Source organism: Lactuca saligna, chromosome 5, assembly GCF_052625555.1.
Source record: "Lactuca saligna cultivar CGN05327 chromosome 5, ASM5262555v1, whole genome shotgun sequence".
Lineage (NCBI taxonomy): Eukaryota > Viridiplantae > Streptophyta > Magnoliopsida > Asterales > Asteraceae > Lactuca > Lactuca saligna.
In genome coordinates, this window is record NC_136421.1 from 260,981,615 (window position 1) to 261,001,005 (window position 19,391).

Consider the following 19,391-nt stretch of genomic DNA (forward strand, 5'->3'; position numbering starts at 1 on the left):
ATATATATATATATATATATATATATATATATATATATATATATATATATATATATATATATATATATATATATATATATATATGCCATGGTTTCCATTCATGATCGTTAAAATAATTATTACCACTCATTAAATCGGGATAAAAGCAATTAAAATTTTATATAAATGGTCATTTTCTGTTTGAGGACATCATTCCGGATTCAACACCACAAATATTTTGCATCAATGATGGCATAATTAAACAGAATAAAAAATCAATTAGTGAAAATAACGTGTTATAAATTTTCTGCCACTTGGGCGATTATATATTGAGGCTATTTTATTGGCTCAAATTCACAACATTGGACATGGATAAGGGCTTTTTGGATTATATATATATATATATATATATATATATATATATATATATATATATATATATATATATATATATATATATATATATATATATATATATATATATATATATAGAGAGAGAGAGAGAGAGAGAGAGAGGTTCAGGTCTTTAAAGTAATTATTGTATTATTGTATGCATAATTATGAACCAATCAAAATTTAATAGATAAAACAATAATTAAATAAATCAATAAGGGTAACTAGGTAATTTGAGAAATAACTTCCGCAAATACTCCCTATAATTTTGCTAGTTACGTTTGATTTTAACCTAATCCCCCTTTTATATACGACTGATCTGATCAATCGTTGTAGGATCAATTTTAACCTAATCCTTCTTTATGTCATCTGCTTCCATCGTTTCAAACGATTGCAATTGGTCATCATCTTCCCGGAGGTTCAAGGATTGTTGCTGACGCCAAGCCTGCTGTTGCAGTGGTGGTTTCTGTAATGATTTTCAAAAATCCACTGACGGGGATGGGATTTCCGGTTTCGGGGTGACGATAATGAGAGTAGTTCTTTACAGCGAGGCAAGGTTGAAGAACGAAGGGGGAAGCATCGAGGCTTCGGTGGTGGTTTTTCTACGGTTGATAGGAGGTGAGTGAATCAGACGGTGGTTCGGTGATGGAGAACACTACAGACGGTGGTAATGGTAGCAGATTGTTGCTCCGATCGCTAACATGTAAGTGCTCCTCTATCTAAAATGTAGATGGTTGCTCTGTCGGCCGACAATAGCACCTCCATCTCTTCAATTCGACATCAACCCAACTTCGCCCTCATTCTTCTTCACCGCCAACCACTTCTGCCTCCTTCCTATCACCATAGTTTGGGTTTTCTCTGGTGATTTTGGATTGTTTAGAGTTGCTAGGAATCTGGAAACTGATTTCCTTTATTGAATATTTGTCGTTTTTGGGTTTTAGTTGACTGAAGATTGGGGGAAGGTCAGTTCTTTGCACAGAATCTCGATGTGTTTAAAATTAGTTTTCTTTTTCTTTGAGTTTATTAATTGTCATGTGATCTCATGTTCTACTTTTGATGATTGTCATATGATCTCATCATATAACATAGCAACTTTTAAACAAGCAAGTTTTAAGCCGTTTGGTGGTTTGGTGATCAAAGGAGCTTATTAGAGTGCTTTGTGTTGTTTTCTATTAAAGACAGGTAGTGGCCACTTTTCGCCTGTTGGTGGTTATCATGCTGGAAGAGACATGGCATTTGTGTTTAGATGTTTCTCGCTTTAAGTATCCTCCTCATTGGGTCCCACTTAAAACACATTCTGTTCAAGTGTTGTGTTTGTGCTGAAGCCCGATGGTCTTGAAGAAGATGATGGTTGGGTGATCTCGTTTATACATGATGAACATTTGAATATATCTCGGGTAAGTTTATATCAATCTCTTATTACATGTATAGATATTATTGTGAAGCAAATTGGACTAATGTTTCTTGAATATCAATAGGATACAAATTGGCTTAATTTCACAGGTTATCCTACTAGATGCACAGAAGTTTAGCAGTGAGCCAGTTGCAGTTAGTACCTTGCCATATTAAGTGCCTTATGGTTTTCATGGAGCTTTCATGCAGATAATCGCCTAAATATAGCCCATCCATTCTATTGGAATGGAATCACGAATTCCAATTCTGTTGGAATGGAATCACGAATTCCAATTCTGTTGGAATGGAATCACGAATTCCAATTCTGTTGGAATCACAAAAGTTGATGCTTGAAGAACGGACCACAAAATTGAAACGGACCACATTATTCTTTTAGAATGTATTAGTCATTGTTAGATTTTGATGTTTTCTTTCCCGTTTTGAAAGTTTTTTTAGTTTTATTATTTAACAATAAATGTAATTATTAACAATTGTTACCCGTATTCTATAAGAAATAATATATTTTTTGTTTTTATTCTTCAGTTGATTGTTCAATAATTTGTTATTCTACAAGAAGGTTTTAAAGTCATGATCAAGAAATAGGTTCAAGAATATTTTTATTATTTATGGTTCAAGAATTTTTTTTAATATACCCATAAACATATTATGTCAGAATGTCCGAATTAAAAGAATTATAATTCATAAAATCAGATTTTTAAAATTAATAGAATATATGATCCCTTAAAAAATGTAATTTTCCTTTATTAAATCTATATTAATCGACTAAAATACCATTGTAATTAATTAAGGTGATATATTTCAATTATATTTAATTCAATAATATATATATATATATATATATATATATATATATATATATATATATATATATATATATATATTAATCACTTTCTTAAAATAAGTAAATTTGATCGGCTCACATTTATGCATACACTAACACAATAATTACTTTGAATAGAATAACCTACGCATATATATATATATATATATATATATATATATATATATATATATATATATATATATATATATATAGTTTTGTATACACACACACGAGAGAAATTTAAAAGAACATGAGAAAAATTATGGGCCATACATTTCATAAATATAGTTTTGTATTTGAATTAAGCTGTAACATATTAAAACTAAATCATAATTTCATAAAATTTAATAATAACTAGTGAAGAATCCCCGTTTTGCGGGGTTAGAATAGTAGGATGTCATATTTGTCCAAAAAGTTGTGGAACTATGATGCTATTGGCCTCTGAATTTATATATATAATTATTGGGTTTACTTGAACTGCAGTAAGAAAAAAAATTTGGTAGCCTTTTAGGCATTTTTCTTACCATATTCCTTGGTTACATTTATTGCAAAAACATTTGCCTCACCATTACTCTTTGCATTTGTATTTTGATAAGAAATCTGGTAATTACCCTTGGACTTGCACCATCTGTTATGAAATACAGGAAAAACTTCATAAGCTTTAATTCCAACAACATCGATGTTGTTAAAATTTACCATTTATGTGCATAAATCAAGCTAACCGACTGCGACCATATGTATGAATTTACCAAATTCAAGTTGTAACGCCCCGATTCTCAGGTATTGATTTATGTATGAATCCTTCTTGGTCTTTGGGTTTAATCGATGAGTTGGTCGCCCTACTCGTCGAGTAGTAGCGGGATGGTCTACGCGTTTTAGTGACCTACTCGCCGAGTCCAAGAAGGGACTCGACGAGTAGGAGATGGCAGATGAAAGCCTAAATTCCGGGACATCTCAACATGTCTTCCAAGTAGTCAGGCAGCTCACCCATATAGATCAATGAACTTTCACTGATCAAGGTGCATGACCTTTATGCATTCAAATGAGAACTCTTAGGACTCACATGCATAGTCAACTCTACTGGAATGGCACAGAAACACGAATATGTGAACACAATTGGTTACAAACCTCAATTCGTGTGCTAGTGATAAACAATAGGTTTACTCTTGATTTTTTTTTTGAAACTTTTCACGATCATTTAGACTCACACTGACTTCTTGACATATAAGATTCTATTGTCAAAAAACATTCCTTGACAAACAAATATTCAATAGTTATTACGGGTTCTTATCAAGACAAACACTTCACACAATTGGTCTTAGTTGGTTTTTGTCTTATCCAATACATCACAACTTACCAATTTCAAATGTACAAAAGTAAGAACCTTTTCTACTCCACATTTGATGAGTGTTATAAACCTTCTTAAGATTATGTCACTCAAATCACAATCTTAGAGTACGACTCTAAGACTTGATTTCGGAACGAAGTATGATTCACCTTTAGATTTAACCATTCAACACTTTCTGATTCCTCTTCTTAGCCATACTAGTGTACTAAGGTGTTCATAGAGGATCAACTGTGACACGGTTTCATAGTCATAAGTTAATCATAAAACACGATACTTAAGTACTCTCCCTTCTTTTCGGATTGGAGAAATTTTTATCTTTCTACCTAATTGATTCTTCTTGTTCCTTCTACTATACATTGAAACCTTTTCAACGATTCAGAATTACACTTAATCTTATAAGCATAATCATATTTACTAAAATTTTTAGTAAATCATGACGAAAAGTCTTATCGTTCTTTATGATGGACTTGACAAGTGCACAACAATGTGTACTAGATCCCCTAGTCCTTCACTTGACTCACATCCATATGTGAACAAGAAATTAGTCTCAGATTCCCAAAGATGAAGGTTCTCATTCATCATACAATGTAAGTCGCATGCTTCCAAGTTTCTATCCAATTGAAAATTGGATGATGAGAATCTTTCCTTATTTGGAAAATTTCTGACACTACTACAAATATCATAATTAAGAATGTAACACCCGTAGATCAGGGATAGTCAGTTTAGAGACATTGAGCATCAAAAATGACTTTTTGATAGAAGATTATTTTGAGTGGATAATATTAACGAAGTTGTAGTGGTCGTGACAAGGATTCCGGATATTTAAAGAATACCGAAATCCGAGTTATAACGAAGAAGTTATGACCTGTCAAAGTTTCGCAACAAAACCGGCACGACACAGCGCGATGTAAATAGTGAATTTACGATAGACCGATATTTGGCCTTAGTGGTCTAAACTAAAGTCGTAGAATATGTTAAACCGAGAGAGTGCATAAAAAGAACGTCCAACTCTGACTTCACATGTGGAAGTTATGATTTTTCTAAGTTTCAGCTTAGCGGTATGCAGCCCGAAGTTCAAATATGAGATCGAGTGGTTTCTGGTCGAAACAATCTAAATGAGAATCAAAGATCTCGTTAATAGTAGTTTAATGGTAAAAATACAGCCGAAAACGGACGTCGGATGAAGAAGTTATAATTTAGTAACGGACTTTTAATGTCCCGACCTACTAAAAATAATATAATAAAAATAAAATCAAAATTAGCCAACGGAGTCTAAACGGGAGTTGTAGAGCATAATCTCACCTACGCGTAGATATAAAGAATGTCGAAAATGGAGCTCGTATGCGAAAGATATGAATTTCTGAAGTTCGAGGCATGAACCCTAACCCTGTGCCAGGGTTCACGACGTGAACAGTGGGTTCATGACGTGAACTCAGTGATGTGACCCTTCTGAGCCTGGCAGACCAAAGTTGTGACTACGTACCTGATGGCGTCCAAGGTCACGACGTAAAATGATGGTTCACGATGTGAAAACTGAATTTTAAGCCCTATAAATAGAAACCCAAGGCAGTCGGTATTGGTTGCTAATTTCTCAACCTCTCTCCTACCCTACTCATTTTTAAGCCTTCTTTTAACCCTCGAAGCTCCGATACCATCCCCGATACCCGAAGGGAGTCCCGACGCTCCGAAGATTCCGAGAAACAGAGTTGTCGAGCCGAAGCTCTGCCCGCGAGAAGCCCGATGTGTGAAGATATCACGGTTTCACCGGAGAATTACTACTCGAAGAGCCGTAGTGCTGTCTGAGCATCGTGTAATCAAGTGAGTGTGTAGTTACTTTCTTCTAACACATAAATATGAAGTATTTGTTATGAAATACATGCTATGTGTTTATATATTGTTGTTTATTTGAGATAAGTATGGAATTGAGGTTTTATATAGTTTTTAAATGAGTTAAATTGTATATGTATTTTATATCAACAAATATGTTGGGTAGAACATGGGTAGATGTTATCGATAAACGATGGAAAAACTTTGGTAGCTATGGATTAAGGCATAGTTAATTGTTTAATTGTCCCTAGTCTGGGAGTATGGATTGGGCATAGTTTTAGATTTGTGAGTAGGGATCAGGTAAAGAGGAAAATTTTAGATACGAGAGTTTAGATCGCGTCGTTGTGAAGATCTACGGGGTGGGATAAGGGTTGTTCTTATATGGTGAAATTGTAAAAGTAATGATGATAAGTCTCGATGTTTAAGATGATCTAGTCATCTGAGACAACGACCACATGTTATACTAAATAGTCCATTGGAACGTTAATAAGCTCTTAGCTTGTAGGTGTTTTTGTACTATGTTTTCATTAGGTGATGGGTTCACCAGGTGTTTTTGTACCCTGTGCTCATTAGGTGATTGGGTTCACCAGGTGTTTTTGTACCCTGTGCTCATTAGGTGATTGAAGTGTATATATTCATATATGTATACTTCATCCATAAATGATACCCCTTAGGCTTTCAAAATTTTATTGCACAAGGTTACTTGTAAATTCATTTGTACATGGTTACAATCTAGACTTTACTCGGCGCTAAATATACTAGTTGTCACATATTTAATCTATGAAACTTCTTAATATATGTTTAATCATAAATGAATAGAGAAAAAAGTAAAGTAAAAAATAAATAAATAGAGTTGTATTCATAAGTGAATAGATAATGGTTGTAATAATATAACAAATCTAATATAGTTGAAATCATAAATTAATAAACAATAGATGTAATTTTATATTAAAAATCAAATAAGTTCTAATCTTAAACGAGTGAGTTCTAATCTAGTGTTTCTTTTCTGACTTTAATGATTCTAATTGTTGCTCATATGTTTAAAAACTATGTGAACTCTCATAAGGCCTAGCAAAATCATAAAAAATATCATAGAGCAAAACTAATGTTGTTTTAAAAGTTACATTCATAATCTATACTTGGAATTCACTTAGAAATCCAATGTCATTTTAAAATATTACAAAGTATGCCTCATGAAAAAATAATGTCCTTTTAAAAATATTATTATAATCATTTATGATTATACCCATATTCACATAATATTTTTTAGAAAACATTATTGGACATTATTTACAAAGATTAAAATTCACTTCTTAGGTTAAGCTCGCAAATAATCTAGGCATGAAGTCAACATAAAAACGAAGTGGTTTTATTGGAATCATTTAAAAGAATTCTCTTTTTCCTATAAAACACATTTTGCCTACTCTTTTTCCATCGATGAGACAGTTGCCATCTTCTCCAACTCTCTCATGAATGGGTGATGACCTCCTTTACATGTTTAAGAGAGAAGGAAAACAATATCCCACAGGGCTTCCCTCTACTCTCATTCTCTCATCTCTTGTTTCTTTGTCTTACAAATTTTTTCGTCTCTCTAACATCTTGTGAAGAACAATGATAAAAAGCAAAATCATGAAGCATCATTGAATGTTGGCTTTACATATCTCACATTCTTCTTTCTGGATCTACACATGCATCAAAAGAACACATAAAAGTAATGATAATGAGAAATAGTTGTTAACAAATTTTTTGATATTTTGATGTCTCAGACTGGAATGATTTTTTTTTTCTCATGTGGTACTTATGGATCTCAATCTAAAGACCAATTTATCTTGCTCATTCCCATTCTTTCCAATTTTAAAAACTTATATGTAAATCGGACTTAACCTATTAATGTAATTTTTGGACTTATATTGTCAAAGATATTAACTTTTAGGTTTAAGTTGGAAGTTAAATATGATAGTGTAAAAAATATTAGATAAATTGACTACTTCTGCTAATGTATGAAAGATTATAATTTAAGCACCCCTCTCCTAGGTAATTCCATGCTCTTTACTTCATTTAAATGACTAGAGCTTGAGAGTAATGAGGGAAAAACAATTTTGAAAAGCTAAAATGATGAAACTGGATGCTAAATTAAAGATCTAGTGAAATATCGAATTCACCTAAGAGAAACACTAAAGGTAACATTCTTCTCCATTGTTATCTTTTAGGTTCATGAATACTCCACATTAATTAACTTGATGATAAAATTTGTGATTTTAAGTTGTCAAAACAATAAATTCTAAGTATATAAGAGTGTCTCCAATGGTTAAGTTTACAGTGACTTATTCTTATTATCAAATCATCTTTTCATTAATTTTTATAAAAGCTAATGGTTAAGCATTTCAAACGCTTTTTTCTACGATTAACTAATTTACCCTTTATCTATCTAATTTACCCTTTAACTAATTTCAAAAGCATTTCAAAAAAAACATTAAATTATATATTTATTAAACTGTGAATAATTAGTTCATATAGTTTTCTATAGGACCCTCCTCGTATTCATATAAATGGTAAGAAGTATATTAAAATAATACGGTTGCTTTTTATATCCTTGGTTTGATTTAAAGACAAATCCCTTTTAATTTGATTTAAATAAACTCATTTTTTTTTCTTTTGTTTTCTGTTATTTTTTCTTTTATTATTATTATTATTATTATTATTATTATTATTATTATTATTATTATTATTATTATTGTTGTTGTTGTTTTAATTAATTATGTCAATTTTTTTATTTGTGTTTTAGAAGAATAATTTTTTTTATATATATAGTTTTATTTTTCGTCCAGACTATCTATATGTTATTTTTTCATTCAGACTATTCACATGTTTTTTTCATCCAGATTATCTGTGTTTTTTTCGGTAAGCTTATCCTTATATTATTTATTTGTTCAAGCTATCTGTACGTTATTTTTTTGCTTAATGACTACGAAAATCACAGCAAAATAATATGTTTATGTGTGAGTTTTATTTAACGGCTATGAAAATCACAACAAAATAATAACACTGAATAGTTCAAAGTAAAAAATAAAATAATGATACACCAAACGAAAAAATAACATACGGATAGTCGAAATAAAAAATACAGAGATAGTCAGAGCTAAAAAATAACACAAGAATTTTATTAAATATGATACATGTTAACATTTGATATTAATAGAAAAATAAATAAAAAAATATAAAAAAAATATTAATTTCTCATTAAAAAAATTTCTTTAAACATATTTCATCGATTAAAAAAAAAATTAAAGGTATTAAATGTTTTTAGTAATACGTTTTCTTAAATTTATTTAGTATATTTAAAAGGGATTAAATGTTTTAAATAAGAGTCAATGGCTTGATCGAGAATTAATGTGAACTTCAAGTCTTTTTTTCCTTGAAGAAGAAAAAGTGTTAAAAAGAGAACCGTTGGGGGCGTAGGCAATGACGTGTCCGAACTTTAAACATTCCTCCGCACGCTTCTCAATATTGCTTTTATGTTCTAACCCCCTTAATATTCAACATATTGCAAGAATAGCTTCATCGACCAAATTACTTTTTAAGTCCCTTGTTTATATTTTTATTATAAGGTATTACCCCTGACCTAATTTTTGTAACATTAGCTTTCTGGATGATGGACATTTTGATAAGAGAGAGCATTAATTTAAATCCTAAAGTTCTCCGATCTCCATTTAGTTTTAATCAAATTATCCGACATAAGTAATATTTAATAAAGTAGATGATTTAAACAATCAGACTCTTAACAAAAATGAAATGTATTTTAATGAGATAAAAAAATTTCATCTAGTGGTTGAAGCCTACAATTTAATTATTTCATTTTTGGAATAATCTGGTACCTATTAAAATCATTTTTTTTTTCATTGGCGAGCTATATTGAATAGGTTATCTGCGAAAACTGAGTTAATAAAAAGTGCAGTTGTTTTAAGCTCCGGTACATGCGATCTATGTGGTGCAGGTGATGAATCTGTTATACATTTTCTATGAGAATGTTGTTGGATTCGAGATGTCTGGAGTATGTTTCAAGACTGGTGCGAGCTTGATCTCTCTGATATTAATTCTGTTGAGCATCTCCTCTCTATCTCCCACTCCTTTGCCAAATCGTCTTCTCAACTAAAGATAACTCACACGATCATTCTTTCAACTCTTTGGTCTTGTGGAAAGCCAGAAACGACTGTTCCTTTAACAATATTGCTCCATTTCAGACCCGTATCTTTGATGATATCAATGCGAACTCTTTCATGTGGATAAAAAAGAGGAGAGGGGGTACCTTCTTAAATTGGTCTTCTTGGTGCATTTTTCCTTTGATGTAATTCTTGTACTTTTATTTTTTCTACTATTCTACTTTGTCCCTAACTACTTGCTAGTAGTTTAATAAAAATTTCGCAGTTCAAAAAACAAATTATTTCAAGGTAATTGATCAGTTAGTTTTCCTATACTAATTTTAATGGCAAAAAGCTTATTAAGTTATAAAACGTGTCTAACATTTTTTAAAAATCAATACTCATAACAAAGAAAAGTTCATTATTAAAGTTACAAGAAAACAAATTAGAGATGTACAAACATATAGAAAAAGATCATAGTCACGTAGGGTCGTAGGCATTGAAGAAAATAAGGATTTGAAAAATGTAGTTTTTATTTTTGTGATTAATTTTTTTTTTTTTTTTGGCTTTTAAATAATGATTCCAATTTTATTTCATTCAATAGCGTCCACAATATATGCTTTTTCAGTAGAAGTTATTAGATAAGTAAGCTATTGAAAGTCAAAAAAAGCTATTTCGATAACTTTTTAATTCAAAAACTTTTTCACATTGTTTTTAAGTTTAAAAGCTAATGAATAGAGATGTTTCGTATTTTAAATATTATTTATTTCATTTGCTTTATATTTTGATATTAATAGACTTCTTAATAAGTTTTATGAAAAGAAATTCTATATTGCGGACGTTTGTTAAACCTTTTTATATTTGTTGATACGATAGTAAAAAGTTTATTGATAAAACTTATATTTTGGGTGAGTGTTAGGTAAAATTGACTTATTAACGGTTTCATACAACTATAAACTAAAAAAATGTTTGGACAAAAATAGTTTATAACGGTAAGAAACCTCTAATAATTTTGTTTCATAAGTTACTTAAACTTATTAGCTTATAAATTAAATAAATTAATAAACTAATAAACAATAAACTTTTTTTACGAAACACCCCCTTAAAATGACGAAGTGAGAGTGAAAAACAAGATGACCTCTAAGCTTACGACTCTAGTCATTAAGAGGGTTTAGAATGGTGGTAAAGAGTGGCTTCATTGACTTGCTCCGCTTTTTCTTTCTCAACTTGTATATTTGGTTTCAATACTTGTACATTAACGAGTGAGTTTGGAGGGTTCAAAAAGATGAATTTTTTAGGCTAAAGTAAGGATGAGTTTTTTAACCGAAAAAAAAATGGACTGAAATCGGAACCGATTAGAACCGATTAATGATGTTTAGTCCAGTTCCCCCATTCATCATTTTGGTTTTCGGTTTCAGTATGGTTCCAATGTCAAACAACTTCTGAAATAACGCACTTCCTAGTAAGACCGAACCAGAACTGGTTGGAATTGATTAGTCGTATTTGATCCGGTTCTCAATTCCTATTCACTCCTTAATTGGTTTTCAGTTCTTTCAGACTCTTCCGGATCCGTTTACATCCCTAAATTAAAAGATATGATATCATCATTACCTACCAAAATTTGATGCCACATAGTCACACATAAGCATTTGTCATTCTTATCAATTTTAGTAGGATATGGTATCATTCTTACTTACTATTTTTTTTTTTTTTTCAAATTAAAAAAATACTAACATTTAATAAAAACCATTAATATTGATTTAAATAAAACTTAAAGGACATTAATCATAAGATTACATTAGAAATTTATATAAATAAAAACTTTCAAAATACATAAGTTTATGGTTATCCTTTTCTTAATATATTATATTTATTTTGCTTATTAAATAGCAGTTGAAACAAAAATATAAACCATTTAAATTTCTTACTACAAACTTAACGAGAAAAAAGAATATAAAATGTTTAAACAAAAAATCAACATAACACAACAATCAAAAAAATAACATTGCAAACATTTCTTTATCTTCCAATTGAACGACACATACAACCATAAAAAAGTATCATCGACAACAAAATCGGTTACAGGATAGGCAAAACATCACAGATCAAATGCCAACAGCAAAAGAACTCTGCAGTTAAGCGTGTACTTGATCCCACATCGGCTTGAAATGAGAACTAAGCATTTCCTTATAAGGGGTGTTGATACTTTTTCTATCACAACGTGTTTTAAAGTCGTGAGGGCAGTAGATCCCATAAGATCTCTGCAGTTAAGGAGTATGGATACCTTCTTTGTCACAACGGGAGCCCAAAACGGACAATATTGTGATACGTGCAAGAGAGAGATGTTAACAATTAATTGAGGGATGTTAACAATTAATTGATATTCAATTAACCAAAATACTTAAAAGTAATGCAAAATTAAGAAGTAATGATGTATTAGCTCACAGTTTTTTTATGTACCTTAGTATTAACGACAAATTAATGATCGTATGAGTGGTAGTATATTTTTTGATTATTTTGGTAATAATTATCAACTTATTGTAATATTAATGACTATCTATAAAAATAAAAAAATAATAATAAAAAAAAAATGGTGGCTCACTCTTATGTGCACATAACTTTCAAAAATCAAAATCAATGAGTATATTGATGCTAATTAAATACAAATGATTTTTATTATGACTTTATTGGAAAATCATATTGCATGTAATGTGAGTAATATAAGATAATTAAAATGCTAACATCATAAACAGAATAGATTTTTTTTTTAAATGAAGATGAAGTATGTTTTGTTGGAGGGAGAGGAATTATATAGAAGAAAAAGGAAGAACCAATAATGTACAAAAAGTTACTAAGGGACTATAACTGATAAAAAATGTACTAAAAGGAAGAAAATGTAAGTTCTATCACATTTCTGAATTTAATCTCTCTTCACCCCCTCACACCACCCCTCCGTTTCCAGAATCGTCATCTCCTTTTCTCATCTCTCTCTCTCTCTCTCTCTCTCTCTCTCTCTCTCTCTCTACATATATCCATGTCCTGAATTTATATAATTATATTATATATACGGCTCCATAGACAACGCGTGTGCAATTCGAGAGAATATTTATATCCGTCCACATACAATTCCTAAATCATTTTGAACTTTGTTCTTAAAGCAGTAAAGTGTGATTGATCGGTTGTGAAGGGTTTATATCCAATTTTATTTGTAATAATTGTTGATCAGAGTCATCGATGGAGGTTGGAGTGGATAATTCACCGGAGATCGTCGGAGTTGCGATGGAGTTTCCGGTCGTAGACGGTGCAGGGTTATCATCGCCTCCAACTTTACCGCCTAGGCTTCGCCGAAGACTAACCGAAACAAAGGCGTCTCCTTCTAGTGTTGAAGAAATCGAAGCTAAGCTTCGGGATGCAGATCTTCGTAGACAGGTTAGGTCTCTTGCTTTTTGCAGTTTCATAAATACGTGATCAATTCATCAAATGATCATGGCTTCTTCTTGTTTGCTTTTTTGTTTTCTGAGAAAAGTTCACGGAAATTTTAAGGTATCATCACGTAGTTGTAAACAAGAGCCTCAATATCTGCGAGTTTTCTAATTCTTTTCGTCCTTTTTTTTTGTACTATTTATTACAGAAAAAGACCCAACTTTGGAGTATGTTTTTGAGAACTACGCCGACTAAACATATGCTTAAGTTCACTAATTACTGATTAGGAGCCAGTAAATCCTAAATTATTATCTTTATGACAAGTTTATGATGAAGTAAAATCCAGTCTATCTTATTACGTGAGCATCTTTTTTCCATACTGTATGTCTTTTGTTTTGTAAGCTTCTCTTTGTTGTTGTAGGTTGTCCTCGAGTTAGGTAAAGTGGTTGCTTCAGAATCTTTTCTAATGGTGAATCAAACGATTCTAGGTTCTGTAGTTTGACCCTTTAAGCAATTGAAAACCAAGATTCTTGTATTTTAACTAATTAACCGGTCAAAAATTTTATTATTTCTTGTTTTTAGTCTTATCTGTTCTTGAGATTATATATTTTAGGTAAGATGATTGCTTAGACTTTGAGGTTCTTTCTGGTTCTTTCGGTTGTTCTTAAATTTCTCTTTTTGATCATCTGCAGAAATTTTATGAGCATTTATCAAGCAAAGCAAGGCCAAAGCCCAGGAGTCCTCCACAATCTGCATATGAGGAAAATCTTGGTCAACGTCTTCAGGCGAAGCTCCTAGCTGCTGAACAGAAGAGGTAATTTTTATTAAAATATTTCATCTTTTTTCTTTATTACACCAAACCAGCCAACACATACTTCCAAAAAATTTCTAAGGTGACCTCCGATTGCGACATGTCTCTTTTGTTTATTAACAGAAGTGCTATACCATACAACGTTGTTCCATGTGAACTTTAGTTCTTATCTAATTATATACCTACTATTTGGCATCTTTTGTAATCATCATTAATTGATTTCTTTATTGTTCAAAATTATCAGGTCTAGCATCTTGGCAAAAGCCCAGTTGCGTCTAGCAAAGCTTGATCAGTTAAGGCAAGCAGCAAGAACTGGAGTAAAAGTGCGTGTGAAGAAAGAATGTCAAGAACTTGGTACAAAAGTGGAGTTAAGAGTAAGGCAAGCAGAAACAAACAGAATGAGAATCTTGAAAGCATACAGACAAAGAAGGGCCACATTAAGGGAAAGGACATCAGAATCTCTTATAAGAAGGATTGCAAGAGAGAGTAAGTATAAAGAGCGTGTTTGTGCTGCTATTTGTCAAAAAAGGGCAGCTGCTGAACAGAAAAGATTGGGATTACTTGAAGCTGACATGGAAAAAGCACATGCTAGGCTTTTACAAGTAAGAAAGGTAGCCAAGTTGGTCTCTCAGCAGCGAGAGTTTGAGAGGAGGAGATTGAGGGAAACTTTGGAAGATAAACTACAAAGGGTATGCTCGTCTTTTTTACTTTTACTTTTCCTTGATACCCTTTTTCTACATCTCAAATATGAACTTATTTCCTGCTGTATATTACAGGCAAAGAGACAGAGAGCAGAATACCTAATGCAAAGAGCCAGGCTACACAATACTATAGGTGCAAATTGGTCCAAGAAAATGCAGAATCAAGCTGATAATCTTTCTAGAAAATTAGCAAGGTGCTGGAGGAAATTTCTTAAAAAAGGAACCACCTTTGACTTGGTCAAAAGTTACTCTGTTTTAAACATCAATGAGGATCATGTAAAGTCAATGCCATTTGAGCAGTTTGCACTTCTTATTGAAACTCCCTCCACACTCCAGACTACAAAATCTTTACTTGAAAGGCTGGAGATTCGTTACAAAGCTATGAAAGGCACTTCATCTAGCATCAACTCCCATGGTCAGGATGACATTGATCACCTTCTTAAACGGGTAGCTTCACCTAGCAGGAGAAACACCACCCCCAGAAGTGCTGCTGCTGCCCGGAGTAGACACGCAAAGAAACCAGTGGCTGCCCGAGCTGCCCCAAAGTCACCCGTGAAGTTATCAAGGTACCAAGTCAGAATAGTCCTATGTGCATACATGATTCTTGGTCATCCTGATGCGGTTTTTAGTGGGCAAGGGGAGCGTGAGACTGCTTTAGCCAATTCTGCAAAGAAATTTATCCAAGAATTCGAGTTGTTGATTAATATAATATTAGATAGACATCAAGAATCAAACACTAGAAGCACATTCAGATCACAGCTTGAAGCTTTTGATTCTGCATGGTGTGCGTATCTGAATAGCTTTGTGGTGTGGAAGGTGAAGGATGCTGAATCTTTAGAGGAGGATTTGGTGAGGGCTGCATGTCAGATGGAAATTTCCATGATGCAAAAATGCAAACTTACACCTGAAGGAGATAATGCTGATCTTACACATGATATGAAAGCTATTCAGAAACAGGTTCTACTACTTTCCTGAATCCTTGTAAAGAAGTTGAGTTCTATAATGCTGTAATAGAAATGAATGAAAGTATGTTGCTATTTGTTGCAGGTTACAGAAGATCAACAACTATTGAGGGAAAGGGTAATGCACCTGAGTGGAGATGCAGGAATAGAACGCATGAGGAATGCTCTTTCTGATACACGAACAAAATACTTTGAAGCAAAGGAGAATGGTAGCCCTGTTGGTTCACCAGTGCCACATATACACCCATACAATGCTGACTCAGACAAAAGGAACAGAAGTGATGAAGAGCCTAGCCGTGTAGTCCGTTCCCTATTCCAAGATGAGGCTTCCAAACCACTACAAAAAGATGTGGGCCCCTCTGGTGCTAATAATCATTCTGTGAGCATGGAGAATGAGTTGATTGTGAATGAATTTGTTCATGGGCAACACTATTCATCTGCCAACAGTTTGAATGCTAGTGATGAGGACCAGACAATGATAAAGGTACGACAAACAATGGAAAAGGCTTTCTGGGATGGAATCGCAGATTCCATTCATCAGGACAATTACGATCGCGTGGTGGAATTGATGAAGGAAGTGAGGGATGAACTTTGTGAGATGGCTCCTCAGAGTTGGAAACAAGAAATCATTGAAACAATTGATGTTGTTATTCTTTCACAGGTAGACTTGTTCTTTGAGTTTCTTTCTTTACTTTTTTTAGTTTGTTTTCTTTATCTTTTAGAAATCTCATTGATTTTTTTATCCCCATCTTTACAGTTGTTGAATTCTGGAAGTTTAGACATGGAGTATCTAGGGAAAATTATGGAGTTTGCTTTAGTCAGCCTACAGAAACTTTCAGCTCCAGCAAATGAAAACAATCTTAAAGAATCCCACCAAAAAGTTTTACAAGAACTAGCCGATATATGCCAAAAAGACAATTCTAACCATTCACATGCCATAGCACTGGTTAAAGGCTTACGCTTTGTCCTCGAGCAAATACAGGTATCTTTTCTACCTCAATACAAAAAAAAATAGCAATCTACTTTCCATAAAAAAAAAAATTAAATATTTAATTTCTGTTTTTTAGGTGCTGAAGCAAGAAATTAGCAGTGCCCGTATAAAGATAATGGAACCATTACTAAAAGGGCCCGCTGGTTTGGAGTATTTAGGAAAAGCATTTGCAAAGCGATTTGGTCAACCATCGGATGCGTTGACTTGCCTTCCATTGACTTTCAGATGGCTTTCTTCATTAGGGTCAACCTATAATCAGGAATGGAGTGACCACAAACAGACCCTTGAAGCTTTACCTTCACAGAAGGAGGTGGTTGTTCCTTCTACTGCTCTTAGAACTGGTGGAAGCTTCTCTAATGGATTGCAAACTTCATCCTCTGTTTCTAATTCTATAACAGATGCTGATGCTGCAGGTAATGTATTTTGATTTATAAGGCTTCATTTCAATTTATAGATCTACTTTTTTTTTCTAATTTATTTTATTACTCAGATAATCAATACTCAGAGTGCAAGGGAGAAAAGCGTGATTTGTTAGTGAGACTCGGTTTGCTGAAGCTGGTGAATGATGTTTATGGTGTGACTCAAGAGGAGTTGCCCGAAACATTGAAGCTCAACTTTCTCAGGCTGAGGGTTGTTCAGGCCCAACTTCAGAAGATCATTGTCACTGCTACCAGGTAAATGACCATTCTACCCTCCTGAACGTGTTTTGTACTTTTGACCCAATATTTTTTACTCTAATCCTTTGGGTTCATTCTTACAGCATACTAGTTCTTCGACAAACACTTGTAATGGAGCAAATGATATCAACACCCGAAGAGATGGAAGCCACAATACAAAAATGTTCAACAGAGCTTTTACAGATCCTAGACACCATGGAAAACGCGGGGCTTGAAGAAATTGTTCAAGTTCTAAACAAAACCGCAGACAAATTCGATAAGTCCAATGATGTAACAAAAGCCGAATCAAGAAGACTTGTGATGGCTAGAATGTTGAGAAAAAGTGTACAGGCTGATGACTCTGTGTTTGTGAAGGTGTCTAGGGCGGTGTATTTGGCCACCAGAGGGGTGTTGCTTGGCGGCAACCATGGGAGGAGATTGGCGGAGATGGCACTCCGGCAGGTGGCGGCGGTGGTTCTTACTGATAGAGTGGTGGAGGTTGGGAAGGTGTTGGGGGTGATGGCGAGTGTGAGTGGGAGTGTTCATGGAGCGTGGTATGATAAGTTGGTTGAGAATGTGTGACTGTGAGTAGTTGTGTTGTTTGGTTTGTGATTTGTACATATATAAACATGGTCAGTGGTGTGGGATTTTTAAGTACATGATTTGTGTAGAAAATGTGGTAGTAAATAGTGTAAGGGAGGAGGTATGTGTAAATTTGCTACTAAATCCGTGTATGTAAAGGGCATGAATAAAAAAGATGTTTAGTGATGATGCTTTTTTTATATCGGTTATTTTGGTATTATCTAGGAAGCTACCTCTCAGAAAATGGTATTTCACTTCAGAGTTCGTGTGCATCTAAGTCCTCAACAAAATGGGATTGCCGAGAGTAAAAACGGGCATCTTTTTGAGGTGTCACGTTCAATCATGTTCTCTAGTCATATAACACAATCTTTTTGGGGAGAATCAAATCCTAACTGCTTCCTATCTTATAAATCGACTTCCCTCAAAACCTTTAGAATTACATACATTAATCAATGTTCTTCAAAAAGCCTTTCCTAATTCTAGAGTAATTAATTATCTTCCTCCAAAAGTTTTTGGTTCAGCATTTGTTCACAATATTAGTCCTACCACTTGATCCAAAATCAACAACATGTGTATGTGTAGGTTACTTGTATACCCAAAAAGGGTACATATGTTTCAACCCCTTTACAAAAAGGTTATGTACATCTTATGATGTCACATTTCTAGAAAATCAGCCATTTTACTCCTATGATTCTCTTCAGGAGGAGAATTTGAATGAAGAAAATCATTGGGATCTATCTATTTCTCTTCTAGTGTTGCCCATCTCTGAGTCGATATCACCATCTGTATCTCTGGTGGCAGAAAATATCATCCCTAAACAAATGCCAGAATCCCTTCAAAACCAACCATCAGAACCAACTTCAGATCCTTCACAAGAATTGCAACAAGAAAAATCCAAAGGGGATGATCTTGATGCTCCTATTGCAATCCGAATGGGGGTAAGATCTTGTACTCAACATCCTATTTCAAAACACTTGTCCTGTGATTGGTTATCTAACAATCATAGGGCCTTTGTATCTCAACAGCTCAACTTGATGATACCACCATTCTTTTAAACATTAATGAGGCTTTAAACGACCCAAAGTGGAAAGAAGCGGTCTTTGAAGAACTAAAAGCATTAAATGAAAACAAGACGTGGGAAGTTGTTGATATGCCTACAAGAAAGAAACTAGTAGGCTGTAAATGGATCTTTACAGTGAAAGTCGGCAAGAATGGGATTATTGAAAGATACATAACCCGTCTGGTTGCTCGAGTATACACTACAAGAATGGAATTATTGAAAGATACAAATCCCGTTTGGTTGCTTGAGGATATACTCAAATATATGAAATTGATTATGAAGA

At 33.2% G+C, this 19,391-nt stretch overlaps 1 protein-coding gene across 1 annotated transcript; it reads left to right on the forward strand.

Annotated features, from left to right (window-relative positions):
* Positions 1-12,890: 12,890 nt before the first annotated feature.
* LOC145047568 (T-complex protein 11) lies at positions 12,891-18,234 on the forward strand. The gene is made up of 9 exons (XM_078995862.1): positions 12,891-13,351; positions 14,038-14,159; positions 14,401-14,845; positions 14,933-15,814; positions 15,905-16,480; positions 16,577-16,801; positions 16,887-17,223; positions 17,301-17,484; positions 17,571-18,234. The coding sequence occupies exons 1-9, from the start codon at positions 13,157-13,159 to the stop codon at positions 18,046-18,048; spliced, it is 3,444 nt and encodes a 1,147-aa protein (XP_078851988.1). The 5' UTR covers positions 12,891-13,156; the 3' UTR covers positions 18,049-18,234.
* Positions 18,235-19,391: the final 1,157 nt, after the last annotated feature.